The sequence below is a fragment of the Peromyscus eremicus genome, chromosome 14 (assembly GCF_949786415.1).
Source record: "Peromyscus eremicus chromosome 14, PerEre_H2_v1, whole genome shotgun sequence".
In the NCBI taxonomy this organism is placed as follows: domain Eukaryota; kingdom Metazoa; phylum Chordata; class Mammalia; order Rodentia; family Cricetidae; genus Peromyscus; species Peromyscus eremicus.
In genome coordinates, this window is record NC_081430.1 from 1,676,692 (window position 1) to 1,702,273 (window position 25,582).

The window sequence follows — 25,582 nt, forward strand, 5'->3', positions numbered from 1 at the left end:
CTGGTTCACAGCTGTGCCCTTTTCAGAGAATTTCTCTGGCCACTGGAAGCTGTAGAACTTGAAGAGGCCTGGGGAGCTCCCACACACATACCTGGCCTGCATCCACTGACTGACAGATGAAGGTATAAAGTGGGGCCCTGCATAACCACCCCTGACTACAGCCACTTGTGTAGTCAAACTTCTGACATCAGGTGCTTGACCAGCCTCATCTCCTGCCCTGTCCCTCTTCCCTCACGCCCTCAACCACTTGTGCATAAATCCCCATCTCAGGCTCTCTCAGAGAACTCATCCCAAGCACCAGTACCCTCCTCTACTTATAGACAAGTCACAGAGACTCATACTTGGCATTTCTCCTGTTCCAAAAGATCACCGTTGTCTCACCTCTGCTCTCCCCAGAAACAATGTCCCCACAGTCACTAACACCACTGTCAGGAAACAAGTTTCAATACTTTGCTGGCTCTATGGCACAAATTGGAAGAAATCTCTTTCAAAGCTCAAAAATGCCCTAAGCTACTGTAATAGGTACACAGTTATTTGTGGTGATGAAAAGTTTTGGAAATAGCACACAATTATTTAATGTTGTGATTAACTGCATATTTAAAGGTTACTATGATGATATTTTCTTAGACATTCTGTACTACAATACAAAATAGTTTTTTTTTAATTTTGTTTGATTTTTTAGAAGGCCTTCAGACATCATATATTCACATTCCAAGGGAGGAGATGTTGGGCAAGTTTGATATATGTGCACATAGGCATTTACCTTGAAGCAAAGCAAAGTACACATTCACATCAATTCTCTGAAATTCTTTGACAATCTAAAAATAGAAAAGAATTCAGTCGTATTTAAACATTTGCTCAGGAGAAATGTCAACATTTCTATGGTTAATCAAGACTTTCAGGAGAGTTTATTACTGGAAAACCATAGATATTTTCAGCCTGACATAATGCTGTAGATAAAGATATATGTGATGGGCTGGGCGGTGGTGGCTCATGCCTTTAATCTCAGCACTTGGGAGGCAGAGCCAGGTGGATCTTTGTGAGTTCGAGGCCAGCCTGGTCTACAGAGTGAGATCCAGGACAGGCACCAAAACTACACAGAGAAACCCTGTCTCAAAAAAAATGAAAAAAAAAATGTATGTGATGTATCTTAAGAAACAGCACACCGGGCTGGAGAGATGGCTCAGCCATTAAAGGCTAGGCTCACAACCAAAAATATAAGAAACAGCACACCAAGTAAGGTAGCTTGCGCTGGTAATGCTATCACTCAAAAGGCTGAAGCAAGGAGCTTTTAATTCAAGGATTACATAGCAAGACCTGTTTTTAAAAAGACAGAGGAAGAACAACATCCAATGTGTGGTAGCTGGCAATTCATAACCCAGAGGTACTCAATAAATATTTGTAGAAGGAAAGAAACAATGAAGTAGTTAGGCTCCCAAATAGTTCTTGCTCATTGTAACAAAAAGTATAAGACTTACCAAAAAGTCAAATCTCACTAAACATCCAGGTCTTTGTTTTAAATGTACCAATGCCAATTATCTTGATTTCACTTTTGTACTATAGTTTTTGATACCATATAACTATTGGGAGAAATTAGGAAGGAGGTACATAGAATTTCTCTAATATCCCTCAAAACTAAGTGTGAATTTACAATGACCATTAAAAGTTTGATTTTTTAAAAAAAAAAATCCAAACTAATTGTCACTATAACATAAACAGCTATTCAAGTGTGGAACATATTCTGGCATTAGGACTCTATAAAACCATTAAACCAAGGGGCCAGTATAATCTATACACCAAGAGATATCACTGCACAGGCAGAGATAAACAACAAAGGGCCAGCATGTGTTCTCAAATGAGCTAACAGACCTGCTGAGAGAACAGAGCCTCACAGCATATTCTCATAGCCTTTTGCCAAGTGTAAATACTCACCTACCTAGCACCCAGACCCTGGCATCAGTTTCTCTCCTGCAGTGGTAGCCCTCAGCTAAGCTAAAACTAGACAGAAGCCTGTTTCCTGTAGTTATATCTCTTGTTGATGCCTTACCCTGCCGACCTCTCTCTCTGACCCTCTTGGTACCTACCTGAAGCTTCATCTGAATTTAACACTTGGGATAACACCTATTTAAAGTACACTGAAGCACCTACTGCAGTTGTTTGTACATGATTGAATGTTTACCTTCCTCTTAGTAGAGAAACTGGGCCTACCTCATCACGAGTCTTCTGCTAGGTGGAGCAATCAGCACACATTGAAACATCGAATGAATGAACTTGAGATTCTGCTGTTGCTCTTGGTTCTGTGAGTGCTTCTGTCCAGCAAGTTGCTTACTATTGCCCTGACTTCCTGGGTATGACCCAAGGCCTGCCCTTGCTTCTTAACAATGCCTGCCTCTTCTAGTTCAGTCCTATTGCTGTTCCATAACAAGTAGAATATAATACTTAACACAAGCTGTACCACTTTTCCTTGTTTTCATGAAAAACATTTACATTCTCAGAAAAATAAAACATACTAAGTATTAACATCTTCTAAGAGATGTCTGTGTGCCAGAAACTCTTCTGTATTACTTATATATGCTGTTCACTTGATCTTCATGATACCTGTGTAGTAAATACCATCATTCTGGTTATATTACAAAAGAAGAAGCCAAGACAAAGGCAGATTAAGAAACTTGTTCTTGGTAGTGGAGGCAGGATTCGCTTCACAGAGCCTGACTCCAGAGCTTATGCTCTATTGCCAAAAAGGAGGAGGGAGAGGAGGAAGAAGAAGAGAAAAGAAAATTCACTTAGACAAATTACAGAGCCCTTTCACACAGCCGAGTGACCCATTCCTTCACTTTATCATTGCCAACACCCCAAGTCTACAGTACAAACAACCAGAACCTCACCATTCGCAATGACCTCACTCCTACCACATCCAGGAAGGACACGGCTCCACAATCCAGCACCAGGCTGTGGATTGGCACTTTTGGGACATTCACTTTAACCGGGAGTTCAGAGTTCCAGTCCACTTGAATCTCAATTTCTTTGGTTGGAATATCAAGTTCCTCTGGCTCTTCAACATCTTCATCAGGTTCAAAAGCATTATTTGATGAACCAACATCACTTATGATCCCGTTCTAAGAAAGAAAACACCACCAACTTTATTGTCAATAATACAAAATACCTTTCATCAGTTCACCCCAAACTGTTCAAAAGTCCTGCATGGACCACTTAGAAAACCAATATAGCAAGGGAATGCAGTCTTGAAAAATGAATTTTACTACCATCTATACTTTGCTACTCTCTAAGAAGAAAATGGAAGACCAAGGAGCCAAGAAATTGGATTTCTGGATGATTGTGGGACTTTTGCAAGAGATACAGAAAAGTCACAGCAAAAACTGTGAAAGTTCATGAAACTACTATTGTAGTTTTCTGGTATTGAATTTGTACCTTGTTCTTTTCAGTAAAAATAATGTTTAAAAATAGTACAGATGCTCATTTTTAATGGGGGCTGCCTCTGTTATGAGGGAGCTCTACTGGTTTCATTACCCCACCCTTCCCCTGGAGCTTATAACAGATCGGTTGTTCTGGGATGCATGTCTGTCATCTGCTCTTGTGCCTCTGGATAGCAAATGGGGTGGTTTTAATTTTAGACCATCTAACTGCTTTTATCAGAGAAAGGACCTAGAGGGGGAGAAAGATGTTGTCTCACCTTTGTTGCCCTTAATTGTCCTTTTTTGATGAGTTTCTGTATTCTCCTCAGTGCTTTCAGCCTTTTATTATAAACTCTAATGGCATCAAATCCAACCTTTGGAAATAAATGTCAGTTACTTAAAAATGTCTGGTTCTTAATGTTCCATGGCATTTGTTATCTGAGGGGTTGTTTCACTTTTATTGTTACTTATGTGTCTGTATGTGGGTATGTGCACATGTGGGTTGCTGATGTCCAAGGAGTCCGGAGGAGGGTGTAAGATGCCCTGCAGGTGGAGTGACAGGGGGTTGTGAACTCCCCTACTGAATTCAGACTTGGTGCTTCAAAGAACAGTAAGCTCTCCTAACTGCTGAGCCATCTCTCCAGACCCCAGAATGGCTATTTCTTAAAAGATACTATTTTGAAAGAACCCCTGCCAGAAAAAAAAAATTATGAGATCTAAGGGAGTAGACTCCTCTTCATCGCCAGGCACCCTACCCCACTAGAGATGAGGAGGGAAGACTAGCAGGTTAAAGGCTCTAAGCCAGTAAAAAAGACAAAATTTATATTTAAGTCTGTATTTTCCTGATGTCACAAAGCCCCTTTGTTATTAAGGGAAGGTCTGTTAGCTTCTCTTTGAGCTAGTTTACTCTCGAAACAGGAAAATAGCACTCTGGCAAATTCCATATTGCAAGGATAGCATGGCACTGGAGACAAGAGTCTTTTACTCCTTTACCACATTGACACTTTGTACTCTTTACTCCGGCAGGGCAACCCCTGTCCACTCCTCTGTGCTTACCCCTCTCAGTTAACATACTTCCCCAACACCCAGCACACCACCTTCCTCACACTATTTGGTTGGAAAGTTTTATGTCAACTTGACACAGGCTAGAGTCACTTGGGAAGAGGGACTCTCAACTGAGAAAGTGCTTTCTTATGATTGGCCTGTAGAGAAATCTGTCAGGAATTTCCATGATTAATGATTCACATGGGAAGACACAGCCACCCCAGGCCAGGAAGTCCTCAGTTGTGTAAGAAAAGCCGAGAAAGCCAGGAGGAGCAAGCTAGTAAGCAGCCATCCTGCCTGGCCTCTGCATCAGCTCCTGCCCTGACTTCCCTCAGTGATGAAAGTGACCTGAGAGTTTTGAGATGAAATCAACCCTCCCCTCCCCAAGTCGCTTTTGGCCATGGTGTTCTATCCCAGCAATAGACACCTAAGAGACACCCAGTATCTGCAACTAAAATTTCTATTGGCTTCTTTTTTAAATATTGTATTTATGTGTGTGTGGATGTGCACATGTGTGCAGGTGCCCACAGGGGCAGAAGGGAAGCCAGATTCCTTCGAGCTGTATTTATGAGCCACTTGATGTGGGGGTAGGATCCAAACGCCTTTCCTCTGCTAGGTGAGGAAATATTCTTAACAGCTGAGCTGTCTTTCAGCCCCTCTTCTATTTTTTAAACATTTAAAACTATTTCTTAAAGTAATAAACTTACTACATGTCAGCAAAAATGTATATTTTATGAATGAAACTATTTTTAAAATAAAAGTCTTCAAGGCATGGTATTGTTCTGAATAGCTGTATCTATTTATGAAAGGCAGCTGGATTCTCTTACCTGTCTCTGCTGGAGCAACCAGTTCACACAGCCTCTGGAACTCAGTAAATCCTAGCCTCTGACTCTGTGCTTCCTACCTGCATGCCTCAGACCCAATTCCAAATCCCTGTCTGTCTCTCTCTCCTCTCCAGTCCTCTCCTGTCCTCTCCTCTCCTCTCTTCCCCCTCACCCTCTCCTCCCCTTCCCTCCCACATTGTAGGTTATATGGAGAATAGATGTTATAATATAGTTGTTTGTTCATTATGTATTTTGCTTTTGTGAGACTAGGTCTAAGTCTGTAGCCCTGCCTAGCCTATGTAAATCAAGCTGGTCTCAAACTTACAGCAATCCTCCTGCCTCAGTCTCTTAAATCCTGGGATTACAAGCGTGTATTACCACACCATGCCACAACATAGTTTTTAATGCCACACAGAGAACCAAGCCTAAGGCCTTATTTCTAGTTGGTCCCAACAAATAAGTCAAATCAGAAAATAAGTTTAAAAAAGTCAAACTTTTAGGAATAAAATACTTACTGTGGACTTGACACATTTTTTAAAACCATCAACATTGCCATAAAAAATAGGACTAGAAAATCTCAGAATCTTCACTCCTTCAGGCTCTTCAAGCTGGTATTTTAAAAAAGAAGGAGAGAGGGAGAAAGAGGGGAGAGAGAGAGAGAGAAAGAGGGGAGAGAGACAGAGAGAAAGAGAGAGAGAGAGAGAGAGAGAGAGAGAGAGAGAGAGAGAGAGAGAGAGAGAGATAAGTAAATCTGCACCTCAGACCCTCACCTGACGCTCTGCCTGTTGTGATGACATGGTTGCTCAGGGGCTGGCCAGCGGTACTGCAGGTTCCTCTGAGAGGGGAGTTACGAGATAAGATGCCCAGAATCAGAGGTCACGGAATCAGTCAGAACCAGAATCAGGATCTCATAGGCTGAATCTCATAGGCTGCTGCTGCTACCCATGTGAAGAAAAGTGGCTCTGAAGGCAATGTGACCGCTCTCCAGCCTCCACAGTTTTCATTTTGCTGAACTTCTTTGGCATGGGGTGGGGTGGGGGTGACAAAAGGGATCTGGAGGTTGTGTTTCAGAAACTTTGCCCTACCGCGTTTTTTGTTTGTTTACACCCTAACACAGAGTGGCCACTCCAAGAGTGAATCCCACACAACCAGAGTCTTCTAGTCTTAAGCAGTCACAACCATATCAGTCTATCCCTTGCATATGAGAACACCTTGGCCCTGGGGGTGAGTGACTTGGGTAAAGTCTTGTCAAGACAGAGCTTAGAATCTGGAGCTCCCAAACTAGAAGCTAAGTTTCCCTATTAAGCAGCAAAGCTCAACAGTGGCGCTGAGTGGTGCAGTTGCACCTCTTTACAGTCTGCTTTATAAACTAGATTCTTGCATGTGCTTCTGAGGGCACACTGCTCTGTTACTGTGGCATATTTTACATGGCCTCCTCATCTCCAACACCTGAACTAACTTTTCAGCTCTAGATGATAATTGGGTCAAAATTACAGAAAGGTTATGGAAATAAACTAAGTGACAGCTACTAGAATTCCAGGTTGAATATACAGTAATCTATTTTTTTTTCTTCTGGAGACAGGGTTTCTTTATGTAGTCCTAGCTATCCTGGAGCTCACTGTGTAGACTGGGCTGGCCCTAACTCAGAGATGCATCTGCCTCTGCTTCCAGAGTGCTGGGATTAAAGGCGTGCACCACCACCCCTTGTCCTTATAGCAATGTTTTTTTAATATTAAGGTAAAAATCAGATATATATAAAATATATTAAATATTATATATTAAATATATATATTATTACATAACATATATCCATTTTATTCTTTCTTTCTTTCTTCTGGGTTTTTTGAGACAGGGTTTTTCTGTGTAGCCTTGGTTGCCCTGGAATTTGCTCTGTAGCTCTATACACCAGGCTGGCCTCTAACTCTCTGCCTCCGGAGTGCTGGGATTAAAGGCATGCACCACCACCACCACCACCACCACCACCACCACTTGATTCACTTTTTTTAAAGGTAAATTTATGTTTTCTTAACTCCCTCTGCTTTTGCCTCTTTTTTTTTCTCCTAGTAGCCACTAACAGTTTTGTTTGTGAGCAGCATCTGACCATCATTGTAATGCATAGTTTCTTTGTTTTTCATTTCCTGGTTCATATACTATTTCTTCCAATTCCAATTATTTAAAAAAATATCAAATAAAGCTTTGGTGATTGAGAGCTGTAAAGATCTCTTGTTAAAGCTGAATAAAGAAATCTTACAGAGACTTCAGGCCATTTCATAAAGGCTATGGATTACAGACAGAAATATAACTTTTATTAAATGCCTGTTATATTTAATCCCTCTTGATTACCCCTCATTTTACACCAAAATAACATTCAACTAGTATGGTCAAAATTCCTGTAATCAATTTATAATGAAAGGCACATTGAATTGAAAGTTCTCAAGACACTCCCAGTGTGCTGATGAACTTTCCCAACAGACATCTTCATGGCTTGCATGCACTTAGCAGGCTAAAAGAGGAATCTGTTGACTCCTTAAATTCCAGCAAGCCCCCTGTGACAAGTGTCTCACAAAGGCACTTACATTTTTATAATGTGTGATACTTTTATAGATGTCTGTGCTGGGGACACTTCCAAGGCCGGTCCATGATGGGCTGCAAGAAGGAAAAAGAACATCAGGTTGTTTTTTTTGTTGTTGTTGTTGTTGTTTTTGCAACAATCACCTTTTCAACTAAAAAGTTAAAAAGAAATAATACATATGAAAGAGAATATCATTCTGGTGTCTGGTGTTTTGGACTTGGTCTTTATTGCTGATGACATTTTCCTGTATTTAACTCTGAAATGAACAGCTGGTGTTTGCATGGAACTGGAGAAAGAGGAAGTAACTGTGAGCCTCTTCTGAGGGTTGCGAGATAATGAGCACTTCCGCCTGCATAACAATTATAGGGGAATCGGAAAGCTTTCTCACTTGTAAGTCGTCTGGAAGCCCAACCATAACTCTGAATGGCCAGCACTATTATCCTTATTTTTATTAGTTGGTAAAATGATGTTTAGAGGAGTTAGAGAAGCCACTGAGTATAGGAAGCACAGCCTTCATCTTTAACGTACGGGTCTGTGGCTCCTTCCACTTCTTTATGACTGATGGCAACCTCTTGATTGAGTATGGTGTCTGCAAGTGATCAGATTAGTCTCTGGTTTTAGAAACAGCAGCCTGGGTGAAAGGAGTCCTGCTCGCTAACCAGACCACCGAGTTCCTGTTCCTGGTGCGATCAGATAAACTCCATGTTTCTCTAACTGTGACTGGCGACATATGCTGAATGCAGCCCCTGGAGGAGGACTATCTGTTTGAGGTCCTCTCAGCATTGTGCTCTCTAGATCCACATTATAATTACTGGAAAGTAAATACTGTGAAGGGTACTGCTTTTCATTGGGTAGGATCCTGGTTACCAAACCAGCAACTAAATTGTACCACCAAGTTTTCCCTTGGCTCACAATACTGGGCTCATTTTTAAGTTAAACCTCATAAGTTAGTCTTTATCTCTTTAAAAAAAAAACACAAAAAACAAAAAACAAAACAAACAAACAAACAAAAAACAACTTCCTTCTCAAGCAGACTCAAAAAAAACAAAACAAAAAACGGGCACTGAGCATACTCAGCACAGGAGGCAATGTTGTCTACACTTTCTTCACTGTTCCCTAGTAGCAAACTGGGCCCTCTGGAAGCTAATGAACCTTTTCAGGATCCTGTGCTCCTAGGGTGCTGAGGGAGACAGCCACAGGCCTTTCAGGAAGGCACCACCACGAAGGCACCACTACGCCAGAGGAGGGGTGGCAGGCAGAGAGCTGGTGGGTGGGTCAGGAGAGGTGAGCTCATGCTAACCTGAAGACACCCATGCTGGTGTTTTCCCAGGTGTCTTCTTCTATCACTGCCCAAGCACAGGAGAGAAGAAGCCAGATGTCTAGAAAGGCAAGGAAAAGCTAAACGGGTGGGGACTGTGCTCCCCCAAGTCCATGTGGACACATAACTAAAACCAAAGGCAGAACAAAACCGTCACCACCACAGATCTGCCTTCAGCTTGCCTCATCTGCCCTCATAGGCTGTTCCACCGTATGATTCATAGCTCTGCTGCTCCCATTGAGCATATGAACTAATCTTATTTACTTCACATAATTGGGTACGTGCCTCATTTGTCAGATTTGAATGAATCCTGGCTGTAATAACCATTTTAAAGCTCCCAGTTGCATAATGAGTTACTAGCTTCAAATAAGTAAAATGGGTGAGGGTAGATAGAGGAGTTGACTTGTTCTGTGTTGGTGTCCAGTTCTGTGCCTGGTGCCCAGTTCTGTGCTTGGTGCCAGTTCTGTGCCTGGGGCTCAGTTCTCTGCTGGTGCCCAGTTCTGTGCCTGGTGCCAGTTCTGTGCCTGGTGCCCAGTTCTGTGCCTGGTGCCCAGTTCTGTGCTTGGTGCCAGTTCTGTGCCTGTGGCTCAGTTCTCTGCTGGTGCCCAGTTCTGTGCCTGGTGCCAGTTCTGTGCCTGGGGCTCAGTTCTCTGCTGGTGCCCAGTTCTGTGCCTGGTGCCCAGTTCTGTGCCTGGTGCCCAGTTCTGTGCTTGGTGCCAGTTCTGTGCCTGGTGCCCAGTTCTGTGCCTGGGGCTCAGTTCTCTGCTGGTGCCCAGTTCTGTGCCTGGTGCCCAGTTCTGTGCTTGGTGCCAGTTCTGTGCCTGGGGCTCAGTTCTCTGCTGGTGCCCAGTTCTGTGACTGGTGCCCAGTTCTGTGCCTGGTGCCCAGTTCTGTGCCTCGTGCCCAGTTCTGTGCTTGGTGCCAGTTCTGTGCCTGGGGCTCAGTTCTCTGCTGGTGCCCAGTTCTGTGACTGGTGCCCAGTTCTGTGCCTGGGGCTCAGTTCTCTGCTGGTGCCCAGTTCTGTGCCTGGTGCCCAGTTCTGTGCTTAGTGCCAGTTCTGTGCCTGGGGCTCAGTTCTCTGCTGGTGCCCAGTTCTGTGCCTGGTGCCCAGTTCTGTGCCTGGTGCCAGTTCTGTGCCTGGTGCCCAGTTCTGTGCCTGGTGCCCAGTTCTGTGCTTGGTGCCAGTTCTGTGCCTGGGGCTCAGTTCTCTGCTGGTGCCCAGTTCTGTGCCTGGTGCCAGTTCTGTGCCTGGGGCTCAGTTCTCTGCTGGTGCCCAGTTCTGTGCCTGGTGCCCAGTTCTGTGCTTGGTGCCAGTTCTGTGCCTGGTGCCCAGTTCTGTGCCTGGGGCTCAGTTCTCTGCTGGTGCCCAGTTCTGTGCCTGGTGCCCAGTTCTGTGCTTGGTGCCAGTTCTGTGCCTGGGGCTCAGTTCTCTGCTGGTGCCCAGTTCTGTGCCTGGTGCCCAGTTCTGTGCCTCGTGCCCAGTTCTGTGCTTGGTGCCAGTTCTGTGCCTGGGGCTCAGTTCTCTGCTGGTACCCAGTTCTGTGACTGGTGCCCAGTTCTGTGCCTGGGGCTCAGTTCTCTGCTGGTGCCCAGTTCTGTGCCTGGTGCCCAGTTCTGTGCTTGGTGCCAGTTCTGTGCCTGGTGCCCAGTTCTGTGCCTGGGGCTCAGTTCTCTGCTGGTGCCCAGTTCTGTGCCTGGTGCCCAGTTCTGTGCCTGGGGCTCAGTTCTCTGCTGGTACCCAGTTCTGTGACTGGTGCCCAGTTCTGTGCCTGGGGCTCAGTTCTCTGCTGGTGCTCAGTTCTCTGCTGGTGCCCAGTTCTGTGCCTGGTGCCCAGTTCTGTGCCTGGGGCTCAGTTCTCTGCTGGTGCCCAGTTCTGTGACTGGTGCCCAGTGCCTCTAATACTTACCTGATTTAAAAATGATTCAAACAAAGCGAGTTCAGTCTTTGGCTGAGCTGTCTGTCCTCCACTTCAGCACAGCCAAAGGAGAGCAGGGTGGCGCATGTGAGTAAGGGCATAGATTCAGGAGTGAGCTGCATTGGGATTTAAGTCTGCCAACTAGTAACCGTAAGCATTAAGAAAGGTCTTTAAATTTTCTGAGCTTAAACTTTCTCACCTGTAGAGTAAGACTAATCAGAGCTATTCAACATTGTAAAGTGTTGTGTGTGTAAATCATACACTCATTCAATATATAATTTTATAAAAAGAAGTAATGTCTGTATGCTTATAAAAACAACCTAGGAAAATTCAGGCTGTGCTGTCTATGAGATACCTGTTTTTCTTTTGTTTGTTTGTTTGTTTGTTTGTTTTGTTTTGTACTTACAACTGAACTCTCAGGACGACAGTCAGTAGTCCAAATAAAAGGCCAGCTAGCAAACCCAAGTCCAGCCCCAGAATGATGGACATTATGCATGTAAACACCCAGATAACCTAGAGGGGAATGGAAATGAAAAGAATTACATTAGTTCACCAGATATCAATCAAGTGATTGGAAACAAATCGTCCCAGAGATCTAGGACTGTCACATAGAAGACATCAAGGCTCTGGCTTCCCAACACTACTCCAATTCTGCTCTGGAGTTCCGAAAGTTCAGGCTAGCCTTCGGAAACGGGTCATAATGATGTGACAGGAGCAGCCAGGACTGAGCTCTTTTAAAGACAGACGTGGTAGGTCACTTACGGCATCAGTCTTATTCTGCTTCCACAGACAAGGAACATCACACACCTGCATGAACATCCCTTTCAGATTGGCAATGACGACAGCTGCCAGGACTGACTGCACAGAGAGAGTGGAGGCAGAGGTTTCCATGTGCTGATCTCTAATTTTCCACTCTTTCCCTAATAACAGTCTAGTAAAGAGAAATTGGTGCACAGAAAAGCAGGGTTTTACCTTCTGCAAGGGTTCCAGAAGCTTCCCTAGGGCAACAATGGCAATCATTACAATCCCAGCTGAGATGATGCCAGCAACCTGAAAGACACTTTCCATGAGGTGGGCTCACCCTGCTCACCACAGGTGTGCACAGGAACCTGTGCACAGACACATTTAGTACTTCCTCATCCCTCCCTTTCTGCTCAGTATTTAGAAATATGGAGCATTATTTGTTAAGCCCATGCAAAATTAAAAAAAAAACCAGAGCAATATATACCCACTATTGCTGAGAAATTAAAGAAAATATGAAAACTAACCCTGATAAAGTAAAGCTAGTTTGTCTTGAATTTCATTTGAGTGGCTGATGCCTATAAGTATGTTTAGGAGGGAAACCTTCTGGTTGTCTACCATGCCATGAGACACAGACCCTCACATTCTTGGGAATGAATCCTTATGGCATATTAGATTCTTCTGCATTGTGGAAGCAGCAGCCATAATGGTTACTCACATTATACCTGTAGCTTATAATTGCCATGAACAACCCAGAGAAAATAAATTAAGCCGTCTTGTTACAAATTCACAGCGTCACATTGGCACACCACAGCTCCTGTCTCCTCTAGCAGTTGTAGCACAGGTTCCAAACACTGGCTGAGGCAGTGGAGCAGTCACAGGGTAAAGGAAGCTCAGAATCTTCACCTTCGCTGACAAAAAAAGCTCTGCTAAGATCCATAAATAGTTAGAGAGAGGCTGAGGGGTGGGGCCTATTCCTGGTTTGATCAGTTGGCTTGGTCAATGAATTCTCTGCTGAGACATCGTGGGGCATAGCTGAGAAGACTAGAGACTCTGAAACAAAGGAGAAAGAACAGGGAACCAGAAGCAGACAGAGAGAGGAAGGGGAGAGACAACTGAGCGCAAGCACTCCCCGTGCATGGTGTCCTAGCTAAAGGAAGCAGGCACCGCACATGTACAAGGAAAGCATTCATTCCATCTGGTACACTGGTCATTTATGTTTATATATGGGTCAGCCCGGGCAATATCATGACTATATAGGTATAAAAATCTCACTTTGCAGAAGTCTAACTTCTTTTTTCTGTCATCTTCTGACTCCATGGTCCAGGATCCCAGCACCATGGTGAACAATTTCCTCTTTTGTCTAAGGAGCTAGCCTCCTCTTCCCTCCCTTCCTTCCCTCCACTCTTCCCTCCTCCCTTCATGTCCTCCTCCTTCTGTTACTTGATCCGTATTATTGAGCCACTTACACATAGGCTCTAGGGATTGGTAAAAGGTATATTTGGAGACAGGGACAACTATCTGCACAACTCTGAGTAGGAGACTGGCCACCATTCTCCAAGGATAGTAAGTCTCTAATTATAGAGCCAAGGCTAAGTTTGATCATAATATTAAAACCTATAAGGGATTAATTATTTGAATTTACTGTATAAGGCTGGTTTGTGGAAAAACGTAGATTTTCTATCTTTGAGAAGATTCAATTCTTGGCAAGTTAATTATTGTTAAGGGAAAGGGTAATTAGAGCTATGGAGTAATTTGTGTTAATTACCTTTCTATGAGCCAGCAGAGGTCAGGGGAGGGGTAAGAGAAAGGACAGGAAAGAAGGTTTAGCTCTCTACAGTCTGCAGATTCATAGGACACAGTTCAAGTCCACCAACACGCATTCTTCTATTTGTTCTTCGACAACGGTATGCTTGGTACTCCTTAGGTGCCAGGCCCAGCACATGTGTCACTGATGCTAAGAGGCCCTTCCTCCCTCAAGGTGTAGACTAATCAGCATTTAGTAGTCAGTGTGTGCTAAGACTTTCCATTGTGGTATTTAATCCTCACAGCATCCCTTCGAGGTGGATATAATTAGTAGTCCTATTTATGCTGAAGTTGAGGCTTTGGCATAAAGCATGAGAAGCCACACAAGAGGACTTGATCATTTGTTTGGTCACAGGTCCCTGGATTTCAGTCCATGATCTTAGACTTTTAACCCTAGAACTTTATATGCTTTTCAGTAATTAAATATCAAGCCGTTCTGCTTGTTTCCTTCTTCAATGCTGAACTCCTGGCACCCTTCCCTCCTAAATATAATACAGGCCAGTGTGTGGCAGAGAATATTAACTTACCAGAACACTATTATCCCCGAGCCCTTTGCCAAGGAGGTCACTTTACACATTATTACTGGGGCAGGCAGATAACAGCAGGAGAATGGCCATGAGTAGCTTGGATCCAGCTGCACCCACTCAGGACCGTGTGTCCTGGGGAGCTTTTCAGTGCCCACCACTACAGCAAGCAGCAGGGGCTCCAGCTGCTCACAGCTTCAGCTGCAGCAGGCACAGCTCTGGAACGGAGCTCTGACACACTTCCCCTTGACAACAGAGCCCTGCTTTTCTTTTTAGTGCATACTGGGTTCCTTTATTGCTTAAAATAAAAGGTTAAAAAAACCCTCTAAGAATTAAAATTAAATTTTGCCTTAATGTAGCCAAAAAAATTGGGAGAGGCCATTTTAATAGGAGAGGAACATCACATACATGTCGTGACGTCATCTGCACTATGGTGACATCATCTGTATTGTAGTAACGTCATCCATATTGTGGGGACATCAAATGTGCTATGAGAACATTTACAGTTCTCCCTGGGCAAGTCATTGTTTTCTTGGTATTTGCTTTCATTCTTATGTCTTTGCCTTAAAAAAAACCCTTGAAGACTTGTATTTTACAGCAGTTTGGGCTTATTCTCTTTTATACTCTTGGAGTTTTCTTTCTTTCTTTTTCTTTTTTCCCCTTAAACAATGTTCTTTCCTATGTCAGGAAGCTAAAGCCTTCTGAGCCTCCACAGAAGTACAGCTGAGTCTACCTTCAAGCAAACTCTGAGAGTGTTTCCTGGGCTTTCTCACCAGCCTCAGGAAGAATTAGCTGGTTTTATGGTTACCTTGTGAAAGCAACAACCAAAAGCCATATTTAAGAGGCAAAATTAAAGGCATATTCAGAACTTCAAAAACAGAAATATTACTCAGGAAATAGTGCCAAAATGTTACAGTAAAAAAATTCTTGTCTAATAAACTGTTCCTCTAAAAGCCTCTAGAGGAAATTCCTGACTTTTGAAAAGGAAATATGAATAGAAAGTACAATAATGCAGGCTGGAGAGGGCTCAGCGGTTAAGAGCTCTGGCTACTCTTCCCAAGAACCTAGGTTCCACTCTCAGCACCCACAAGGTGGCTCACAGCTATCTCTAACTCCAGTCTGGGGCATCCAACCCCTCTTCCACTGCGTATATGTGGTGCTCATACATCTGTGCAGGTAAAACACCCACACACATAAATTTAAAAGAATAAATTATAACTTGCAAAGCTGCAACGGGCTTCATTTTCCCACGGTGGTACTGGGGGTGAGACTCAGGATCTCAGACATGCAGAGCAAGCATTCAGATACACTGAACTGTATCCTCAACCTTCTTCTCCCTTTTTCTTTTGAGACAAGGTTTCACATCATTGTCCCAGCTGGCCTCAAATTCATTCCATAACCCAAACAGAGATTTCTTGTACTTGGGATCAATCCTGCCTCAGACTCCCAAGTAGCTGGAATTACTGACCTGGGAAATTTTTTTTTTTTTTTTTTTTTTAACCAGGCTCTTGCTCTCCGTAGATAACAAACTAATAAACAGCATCATTCTTCTTTACTTATGAATGTGACTGTCCCTGGTTAACCAGGTGAGTGTAGTTATCAGCCAGGTGAACACTGACACATTAGGATTTGGCAATCACAGTTTCAGGAGACTATATATGTTGCTTTTAAAGAAGTTTTTGATAAGGGTTGGGCAAGTCAAAGAGATGAGGCCCAAACTGTACCAGTTGAGGCAGCACAAGTCCCTCTCTCATGAAGGCTAATTGTCCTGTTCAGTCTCGTGGAAGCCTCTCTCAGCCACCCACTTTCTGTTCCCTGCTCCCAGTGTTACCTGCTGTCACTGCATACCTGTGTCTTTCCCCCAGTGCTCTCCTGGACAGCAGTTCGAGACAGAGCAGTGGTCGCCACAAAACAGGAGAAGAATCCAGAGAAGACGTTGCTTATCCCAAAGGCAATGAATTCCTAAGGGAGAGACTAGGTTACAGTGCCATTGCAAAGAGAATGCTTGCTGGACCCTCATCAAGTGTTCATCAGAAGGATACAGGTACCTGCTATGCAAACCTGGTGATGTGAGCTCAAGTTCCAGAACCATGCAAAGGTGAAGAGAGAGACCTGATCTGGTCTGTGGCACACATGCACACACACATCATGTGTAATCACATAGCAATCATTTAAAAGGGAAATGAATTACCAAGAGTTACTTGGCCACATGAAAAGCTCTTTGTCTAGCATAATAGTTAACTTTTATATTGCCTTTGACCTGACTGAATTAGCATTTTTTAATTAGTGCTTGTGCTGGTTAGTTTTATGTCAACTTGACACAAGCTAGAGTCATTTTGGAAGAAGGAACCTCATTTGAGAAAATACCTACACCAGAGTGGCCTGTGGCCAAACATGTAAGGCATTTATTTTTTCTTCCTTCCTTCCTTCCTTCCTTCCTTCCTTCCTTCCCTCCTTCCCTCCCTCCCTCTCTTCTTTCTTTCTTTCTTTCTTTCTTTCTTTCTTTCTTTCTTTCTTTCTTTCTTTCTTTCTTCCTTTCTTCCTTTCTTCCTTTCTTCCTTCCTTTCTTTCTTCTAGACAAGGTTTCTCTGTATAGCCTTGGCTATCCTGGAACTAGCTCTGTAGACAAATAAGGCTGGCCTCGAACTCACAGATCTGCTTGCCTCTGCCTCCCAAGAGTTGTGATTAAAGGTGTGCAGTGACATCCTAGGGCTGGTGGTCCTGGGTGCTATAAGAAAGCAGACTGAGCAAGTCAAGGGGAGCAAACCAGTAAACCATACTCCTCTATGGCCTCTGCATCAGTCTCCAGCTTCCTGCCCTGACTTCCCTGGATGGTAGACTGCAAGCTGGAAACTGAAATAAAACCCTTTCCTCCTTAGGTTGCTTTTTGGTCATGATGTTTTATCAAAGCAATAGAAACCCTGACCAAGACAATGTCACTTTAGCTTATTTCTTAAGAAGCAGGATGACTTAGCTTGCATATGTGGTGATATATTGTGTAACCTAATAAACTTATCTGGGGATGAGAGGACTGAGCCAGCCACTAGATTAGACATAGAAGCCAGACAGTGGTGGCACACACCCTTAATTCTATCACTCGGGAGGCAGAGATCTGTCTGGATCTCTGTGAATTCAAGGTCACACTGAAAACAGAGCCAAACAGTGGTGGCACATACCTTTTATCCCAGTACTGGGAAGTAGACACGCCTTTAATCCCAGAAAGTGACGTCAGGGCAGAGAAAGGTATATAAGGCATAAGGAAACAGGAACTCACGTTCTCATTCAGCGGAGGATTTCACAGGGGTAAGAACTAGTGGCTTGCTCTCTGCCTCTCTGATCTTTCAGCTTTTACCCCAGTATCTGGCTCTGGGTTTTTTTTTTTTTTATTAATAAGACCATTTAGCAATTTGTGTTACATGCATATTTCAAAAATAAAATTTAATTAGCAAGTACAGGAGAGAAATCAACTCAATAAAGGCCAGTGAAAGAAAACATCAGTTTCCTTAGGTGATACCAAAATCTCCCCCAGTTGTGTTTTCTTTACTTGTTTCTAGCCTTATAAACTCAGCTCAATAAATAGGTGACCATACCTGGTTTCCATCGATGAGATAGTCATGCTTGGTGGCATAGACTTTTCCTACAGACACAGCAATAGCATAAGCCACCACAGCAATGGAAAAGGATGCAGCCAGCATGTCAGAAAACAGGCCCACAGACGGAAGTGCAGGAGGCAAGAACCTAGTAAGTGAAAATATCTTGTGAAGATTTGACAGCTTTTTCCCAGCTTTACCAAATGCTGTGTCTACTCAGTCACATGGTGCACACGCAAGGACATGACCCAAGCAAACAAAAGCACATGGGATGCATAAATAAGAACATCTGCTTTCCTAGTTTTTAACCAGAAGTTAGTGTTAGCTCACTGGCTGTTGGAGAGGATTTTTTGTTTTGTTTTTATACTCTGACATGAATAAATCTGTCACTATGGATTCTTTACTACAACTCCATCCATGACACTTCACATGTAACATTTTTCCTCACATAATTTCACCTTCAAGGTTCTTTGGCAATACAAGAGATTCTAGGTATGTTATAAATTTAGTCTGTGTGAAAAGATGTCAATTCTGTTGAAGAAACAAAGACTATATGACACTGAAAGAACTCAGCAGAAAGTTCTAAAGAACCATGACATTTAAATCTTAATTTTAAGACAGAAAAAACCCTCATCCCACATTAAATGTATATGATTATAATCATCCCCCACAGTCAGTAAAAAAAAAAAAAAACACTGATTGTGTTTTCACAGACTATTCAACAAAGCCAAAGTTTTTCTATAAACTATTCAAAAATGAAACATATAAACATGATTATGAAATTTGTTCCCAAATGTAAAAGCTTGGAGGAAGAGCTTCATTTACCTCTAGAATATACGTATTATGCAATCCCAAAAGTCCCCAGTCATTAAAACAAATCCCACCACCTGTGTATCTTGTAATTAAATAAAGTGGGAATGGAAGTTTTAGAGACAAACTGTAGAAAGTTTCGAGCTAGTGAGCTCTCCAGAGTGTTGTTGAACCTGTCTCTCTCATTTTGATATGAGAACTGCAACCCGGAAGAGAGAAATGAGTGGCTTGAAGTTTTAGTGGGTCCATGTTGGAGATTGGATAATTGGGTAGTAAGACCTGCCAGGGCTCTGCTGTTGTGAAGACTTTCCTCCAGCAGGGTTAATTTTCAGACTTCTCCCTCATTCCTTCTCCTGTCCTATGTGTAGACTCCAGAATGGACTCCAGCTATAGACAGCATGTTAGAAACAACCCATACTTGAGTGACTCAGTATCTCACCACCTGCTAGTCTAGATCTGACCGTAGATCTCACTTAATAGGATGCTTCCAAGACCCAGTCAAGTCTACTTCAGGTCACTAGGACTCTATCAAAGCTAAATTGTGAAAAGGTTTTAGTTTTGATAGTAGCATGATGCTCACTGCCTCTGTGACTGTAGTGTTCTCCAAATATTACCCAATCCTTAATTACTAAGGTTAAAAATTGCGAGGTATGAAGTCAAAGGACTTCAGTTATTGAGTGACTTTATGACTTTGGGCACATTGTTTAAACCTACTAAATTGTTTCATTGGCTGTCATAGGATGCCTATGCCCTCTTCTCATAAAATTTAATGAGATATTATTGTGTAACTAGTTAACTCCTTTTTACTAGTGGTGCTCAGTCTAGGCTGGAAGAAGCTAAACTTGCCACATTATCATCACTGCTTCTGCTTCCTTGCTGGACTTCAAGGGTGTCAATCATTTGTCCAAAGTAAATTAGGGGAGGCTCTATCTGCCCATCTTCTAACGGCCCAATTAAGAATATATTCTATTACCTGACTTAACACTTCCTAAACTACATGATCACCCCATGGGCTTGTTAGCCCTAGCCAACCCAGTCAGTCTGACCCAGTCATGCAGAGAAAGGAGCATATGAATACATCCTTATCCTGAAGATATGAGTGTGGGGAATGGTGCTTCCCAAAGGGCCCAATAATACACAAAGCGGGGGGTCACATGTGGTAAACATGCTAACTGGATGTTTCACTTCAGGTTGGTTGTGCATGTTTGGCAAATGTTCCCCAACCCAGCTAAACAAGGGCAGGAATCCACAGGAAACAGCCATCTCCATTCTATCATGCTATCTTTCCTGGGCCACACTTCCAATTTCACTGCAAAGGACACCAAGTGAAAACAGTGGCAATTAATACGACAAAGAGCACATCAGGTACTGACTGGTAAGAGAGGAACCCGTCACTGAGAGCAGAGACAAACTGGGGTAGTAAAGGGAATGACATTCAAAGCACAAATGTGCTCTCTCTCTCTCTCTCTCTCTCTCTCTCTCTCTCTCTCTCTCTCTCTCTCACACACACACACACACACACACACACACACACACAGTGGAAACAGGTAGGCTGGAAGAAAAGCACATGTTGAAATGAATGAAAAACTGGACACACTAAGAACTGCAGGATGAGGATCAGCAGCATCAGGAGAGAGGCAGGCTGTGACTGGTGGGACAGAGAAGGCTCCAGGAGTGAGTGAATCCCTGGAGACACTAAGACACTGACTAGACAAAGATAGGTTGTGTTTTTTAACCAACAAGGAATAGAGAGGTGGACAGAGCCACCCTGCTGATCACCAGCCCTCTCAACCTCACACCCATCTGTTGATAAGGTTTCTATTTCATCACTGTGACCACTCTCCTTATCTCTTACGTTACTGGAATGGATTCCTCATCTGGTTGCTTAGCTAGCTGCTTTAATTCACTGTCTACAGTGCTAACAAAAGTGGCCACTCTCATGCTTTCAAACCCTCCAATGGTTAACTTTCATGGTGGTTTCTTTGCTGATGCTCACCTCTCACCTCCTCTATCTTATTTTATGCTTCAGTTGCAATGAACTCCTTGCTATACCTCCAAAGTGCCACTTTCTTTGTTACAGTTGCATGTTTTATTCAAGCATCCCCATGACCTTTACCCATTACTGTCCTGCCTTACTTACTATTTCCTACATTATTTGGCTGATTAATATCATCCTTAAAATATCAAGAAGTTATCTTCCTTCTAATGCATAGCAAGCTCCACCACAGCACTTATTCCTGGAGGATGACCATGTCCTCACTAGCCTGGGAACTACCCACTGAACATCCAGGACACTGCCTACCACTTGGTAGGTGCTTCCACACAGATAAGTGAGGAGTATAAGTATCTGAGGTATTATTTTGTGTACAAATGAGAAATGTCAGGCAAATAATATAACAGGTTACTTTAGTCATCTGATGGGTGTCTAGGTTTCAAAAAGATAAGCACAACTGTCTCTTCAACCAAAAACCAAGACATTCAGAAGAGCTGGTGAACCACAAAGCAAACAGAAATATTTGAAATATTTTGATGGAAATGTACTGAAGCAAAACATTCTTAAGATTGTGTTTGAGTATCAGAGTACAGAAAGTAAGGAAAAGCTCTAAAAATCAAATCAAAACAAATAGGCTTCCATAGTGGAATATGTACAGTGGGACACAGGAGCTAATCCAAAGAGTCTTCAATGGCTCTGAATAGACAACTTGATCAACAAAAAGTAGCATTAAAGTACAGAGAGGTACAGAGAATGGCATGACTACTCATGAGGTCACTGACATAACAGATAAATGGGGAGATGAGACAAGCTTAAGTAGACAAGACAGTCACCGTTTGGGGCTATGTAATGGGAGGTTGTTCTTGTTCTGAGGACTGAATGTCACCCCGACCTTCAGAGAGACAAAAGGAAGCTGCCAGTAGCAATCTGACTGGAGATGCAGGAAGGAGGTTCCTTTTCCTTCTCTGGTGATGTCCTCAGCCACCAGAGCATTCTCATTCCCACTCTGGTTTCTCATCTTTCCATGTCACCTTTTCCTTTGCAGATGTGTTAATATTTTTAGAATTGTTTCTGGGCCACCAAATTAGACAGCCATAACCTTTCTTGTGGCTTATTTGTAATGACATGGCTTAGGGGGTTTATTCCCTCAGCCAATGTTTTCAGAGAGCCCACTGTAAGGTAGATGTTGTACTAGGGAGACAGAGCTGAATGCCACAAATGGGGCACTACCATGAAGTGTCCCCTAAAGCTAAGTTAGCAATCAGAGCACTAAGCATGACTAAACCAAAGGGCAGGAAGCTAAAGGTCCTGCAAAGGGAGCAGCTAGGAATTTCAGTGTGAGGAAAAGTGAGTCTCCGCTGCAAGCACTGGAGCAGGGATTCACAGGCCTGGGCTGCAGTCCATCCCTGGTCTGTGCATACGGGAAGCTAAGGAAAGAGATCTGCATTTACACATTTCTATATAAGCATTTGTGACTACAAAACAACTCAGTCTTTAGGGTGGAAATTCCGCAGCTCAAGTTTCATTGCGACTTTCATCACTGTGTTTCCTCCAGTCTTTTACAAACTTTACTACCTAAATGTTGTTTTCTAGTGTAAAATTTCTCAAATTTACCTGATCAGAAGAATCACTTGAGACACTTTTGAAAAAGAATTGTTTTCAGGCCTCCTCCAGACAGCCTGAATCCACAGGTTTGAGGTAGAAAGCAGGAAGGTAACACACAATTTAGGTGTTACCAAAGGGTACATTTGTAACACTGGAATGGGCAATATGTAATACAAGTTTCATGTACCAGTTGTTTTAAAGATATCTTTAAATTGTTATTAGAAAAACTGTAAGATATTTACTCAAATGAGATCATTTGCTGTGGAAGCACTGAGGAGTTTACATTACAAGCACGGAAATGCTAGGACAATGTGGGGCCCACCCACATTAGAAGGAAGAGAAACTACAGTTTATTGATTGACCCCAAGTCTCCTTACAAATGCTGTAGTCAGTGTTATAGATGTGGCAAATATATGGGCTTCCTCATAACTGTAGTGTGAGCCGCTTCATCTGCTCTGCATTTTTATGAGACCTCTCAGTGGCATTTCACAAGCTTGAGTTGAAGCTTCCTCTGTGTAATTACCCTTGTCTTACAGAAGAACTTTCCCACTGACAGTGACATAGAGGATTAAGGACCTTGGCCTTTTACTCTTCTAAATTTGTCTTCACAAAATGTCTAAATATATATATAATTTACACGAAAATAATACAACTTATAGGTATGAAAGATAGCATTTTTATCTGTGGTTGATTACATTGTAGAGAATTTAAGCCAGACATCTGAGATTCCTTAAACAAATTGTTCATAATGTAATCAATGCTAATTGTGATATGCTCATATTACACTGTAATTATACATACATGTTTTAATCAGGAGTCTGACTGAATGTACATGTCCTGCCACACTTTAAGAAAGTGGAGTATGTAAGGTCTGCTTTTAACAACTGGCCTGAACTTGATCTCCACATGCACTGTTTATCTGATGTTTTGTGCACATGGCATTTCTTCAAGATCACATGAAAGTAAGACTATCAATGGTGAAGCGAAACCGGCAATAAAAAGTTTCATTTAACAAAGCACTGCCTTAGTTTATTAGCGCTATCTGAGAGGAACACCACACTCACCCACTTGGGATGGACTTAACAATGCCAGCATTGTAATTTTTTTCCAAGTTGGCCCCGTAGGAAATGGCAGTGGCAATTATTGTCTGAAATAAAAGAAAAGAAAAAATGGAAAAAACCAACTCCATTGGCCTTGGCAATTCCTTGCTTGTCAACCTAATTAGTACTGAATTTTCTGACCATTTATTCTACTTACCACGATCACTTCTATAGGAATAGGGACTGGGATTTTGTGCTTAAATCGATCATTTAATTCCTTAACAGCCATACAGATGATGATGGTGAGTAACCCAGCAATGAAATCTGCAATGTTGGTGTCACTGATATTTTGAAAAATCTCAATGAGTGTCTGTAAAGAGAAAATGGGTGTATATGACATATGCTATACAGACATATACATAAGAGCAATTCTCCCACATGAACAGCACATGTGAGTCTTAAAAACGGGACTGGCAAAAAAAATCTTAAAAATGGGACTGGCAAGATGACTCAGTGGGTTAAGGTGATCACTGACAAGGCTGATGGTATGAGTTCCATCCTCACAATCTATATGATGAAGGAGAAAACTGACTCCTGAAAATTGTTCTCTGACCGCCATACCTTTGCTGTTGCACACATGAAAGAAAACACACACACACACACACACACATGTACACATACACAAATAAATGAAGTTATTATTTAAAAGAGTATTGGCTAATACAAGGTCCATTAAGCACATAAAATTTCTAAAATATACATATGCATAAATAAATAATATAAAGCTATTATTAAAATTGTAAAAATGTATCGACTAACACAAGGAACATTAAGAACATGCAATTTCTAACATATACACATGTATTCAAAGTTACTAATAGTGATTAACTTGGAGAGGTGATTTTTACATTCTTGTGTTTGTTTATCTGTATTTTTAGGATAAAGTGGAGAATTTTTCAAGGAAAATGGTAATGCTATCCTTAACTTACAGAAAAATAAATCTTTGTCTTAAGGAGGTTGTATTATGCTATTAGGTGGGATCTTTGTAGACAGGAGGGCTGACATCTGACAAGGTAATTTTCTTTGGTCCCAGCCGGCATCCTAAGTAATGTTCTTCTCCCAACCTGAATGATGTGGAAAATAACAACAAAAAAAAAAAACCCAAAAGTGTTCCATATGGAAATCCAAGTGGTACTGATCAATTCTTTATGGTAAATTAAAACCACTGAATGCGTACATAGACCAAGTATAAATTGTTTAGAAATTAGCTTAACACTAAAATCTATTTTCTCCAAGTGGGCAGAAGAGCCAGCTCAAGGAAATTCATTTTGTTTTGTAAACACAAGGTCCCTGGAAACCAGAGTCTCCTTCAAGGGAGTCAGTAGGGAGACTCCCAGGCAGAACACTGGCATCTTTGTTCTGTTGCATCTCTTAGGTAAGTCATGTCTCAAGGAGGCGTCTCTCAATTCTATGAGACAAGTCATGCCAGGGGATACTTTCCTTTGAATAAATCTGTTTATAGCTAGGTTTTAATTTGACATAAAGGAATGGTGCATCTTAGGAGTTAAAACATGTATCTTGGTTTGTTTTTACAGATAAGTGAAATACTGTAAATAATTATCATCATAATCTGGTGTCAGGCATATAAGGAATATCAATTTATTTTGCCAGCAGCCTTGCCTGTCTGGAGTGCTTCAGGAGTAAGGATGGAGGGTCTTCTACAAGCAAAACTTATCTCAGCAAGTGTTTGGGCTAGGATTTAGGTATTTAATTTGGAGGAAGCCTTTTCCACTTTCACATTAAACCCAATATATCATGTTAACTCTGCTTTCCAAAGACACTTAAAATCGTTGGAGACAGATACATTGGGCAACGAGATGAAACAGGTGGCTGCAGAATGAAAGGAAAACTGGGAGAAATCCTACAACCACAGAATCCCAGGATGTCTCACACAGGAGGCAGCAACCCTGCTCCTTACTCCAGAGGCTTGTGGCATTGTGGCCAGTCGGCTCTTTACATAATGAATTTGCTTTTTTAAAAATATCAGTTATTTGAGAAATTCATACAATGTGTTTTGATCATACTCACCCCTCCCCAACTCCTCCCAGATCCACTCCCATCTCGCTATCCACCCAATTTTGTATTCTTTTCTCCGCCCCAATTGTGTTACACAAACACTCTTGGGTGAGGGGCCTGCCCTTATATAATCAAGTTTCTAATGAGAACTCTTATCAATTCATGAGCTAGGTATAATGTTTTAGCAGTTTATACAATGAAGGTTTACTTTTCAAATTGAAACAGGAAAGTTAATTTGGAAATCATTTGTCTATTTGTCTGACTACTATCCTAACACTCAGGAGGCAGAGGCAGGAGAATTTTGAGTTCA

General features: G+C 42.3%; 1 protein-coding gene across 1 annotated transcript in view; it reads right to left on the minus strand.

Moving 5' to 3' along the window:
• The window catches only part of Slc26a4 (solute carrier family 26 member 4), a 50,203-nt gene that overhangs the window by 7,917 nt on the left and 16,704 nt on the right, over positions 1-25,582 (minus strand). The window contains exons 6-17 of the mRNA XM_059279674.1: positions 23,414-23,566; positions 23,221-23,303; positions 17,749-17,896; positions 16,007-16,120; positions 12,060-12,137; positions 11,850-11,945; positions 11,494-11,600; positions 7,858-7,927; positions 5,797-5,889; positions 3,692-3,787; positions 2,886-3,116; positions 764-818 (exon numbers count right to left, since the gene is read on the minus strand). Of these exons, the coding sequence (XP_059135657.1) occupies positions 764-818; positions 2,886-3,116; positions 3,692-3,787; positions 5,797-5,889; positions 7,858-7,927; positions 11,494-11,600; positions 11,850-11,945; positions 12,060-12,137; positions 16,007-16,120; positions 17,749-17,896; positions 23,221-23,303; positions 23,414-23,566 (1,324 nt within the window). The remainder of the gene's footprint in view (positions 1-763; positions 819-2,885; positions 3,117-3,691; positions 3,788-5,796; positions 5,890-7,857; positions 7,928-11,493; positions 11,601-11,849; positions 11,946-12,059; positions 12,138-16,006; positions 16,121-17,748; positions 17,897-23,220; positions 23,304-23,413; positions 23,567-25,582) is intronic.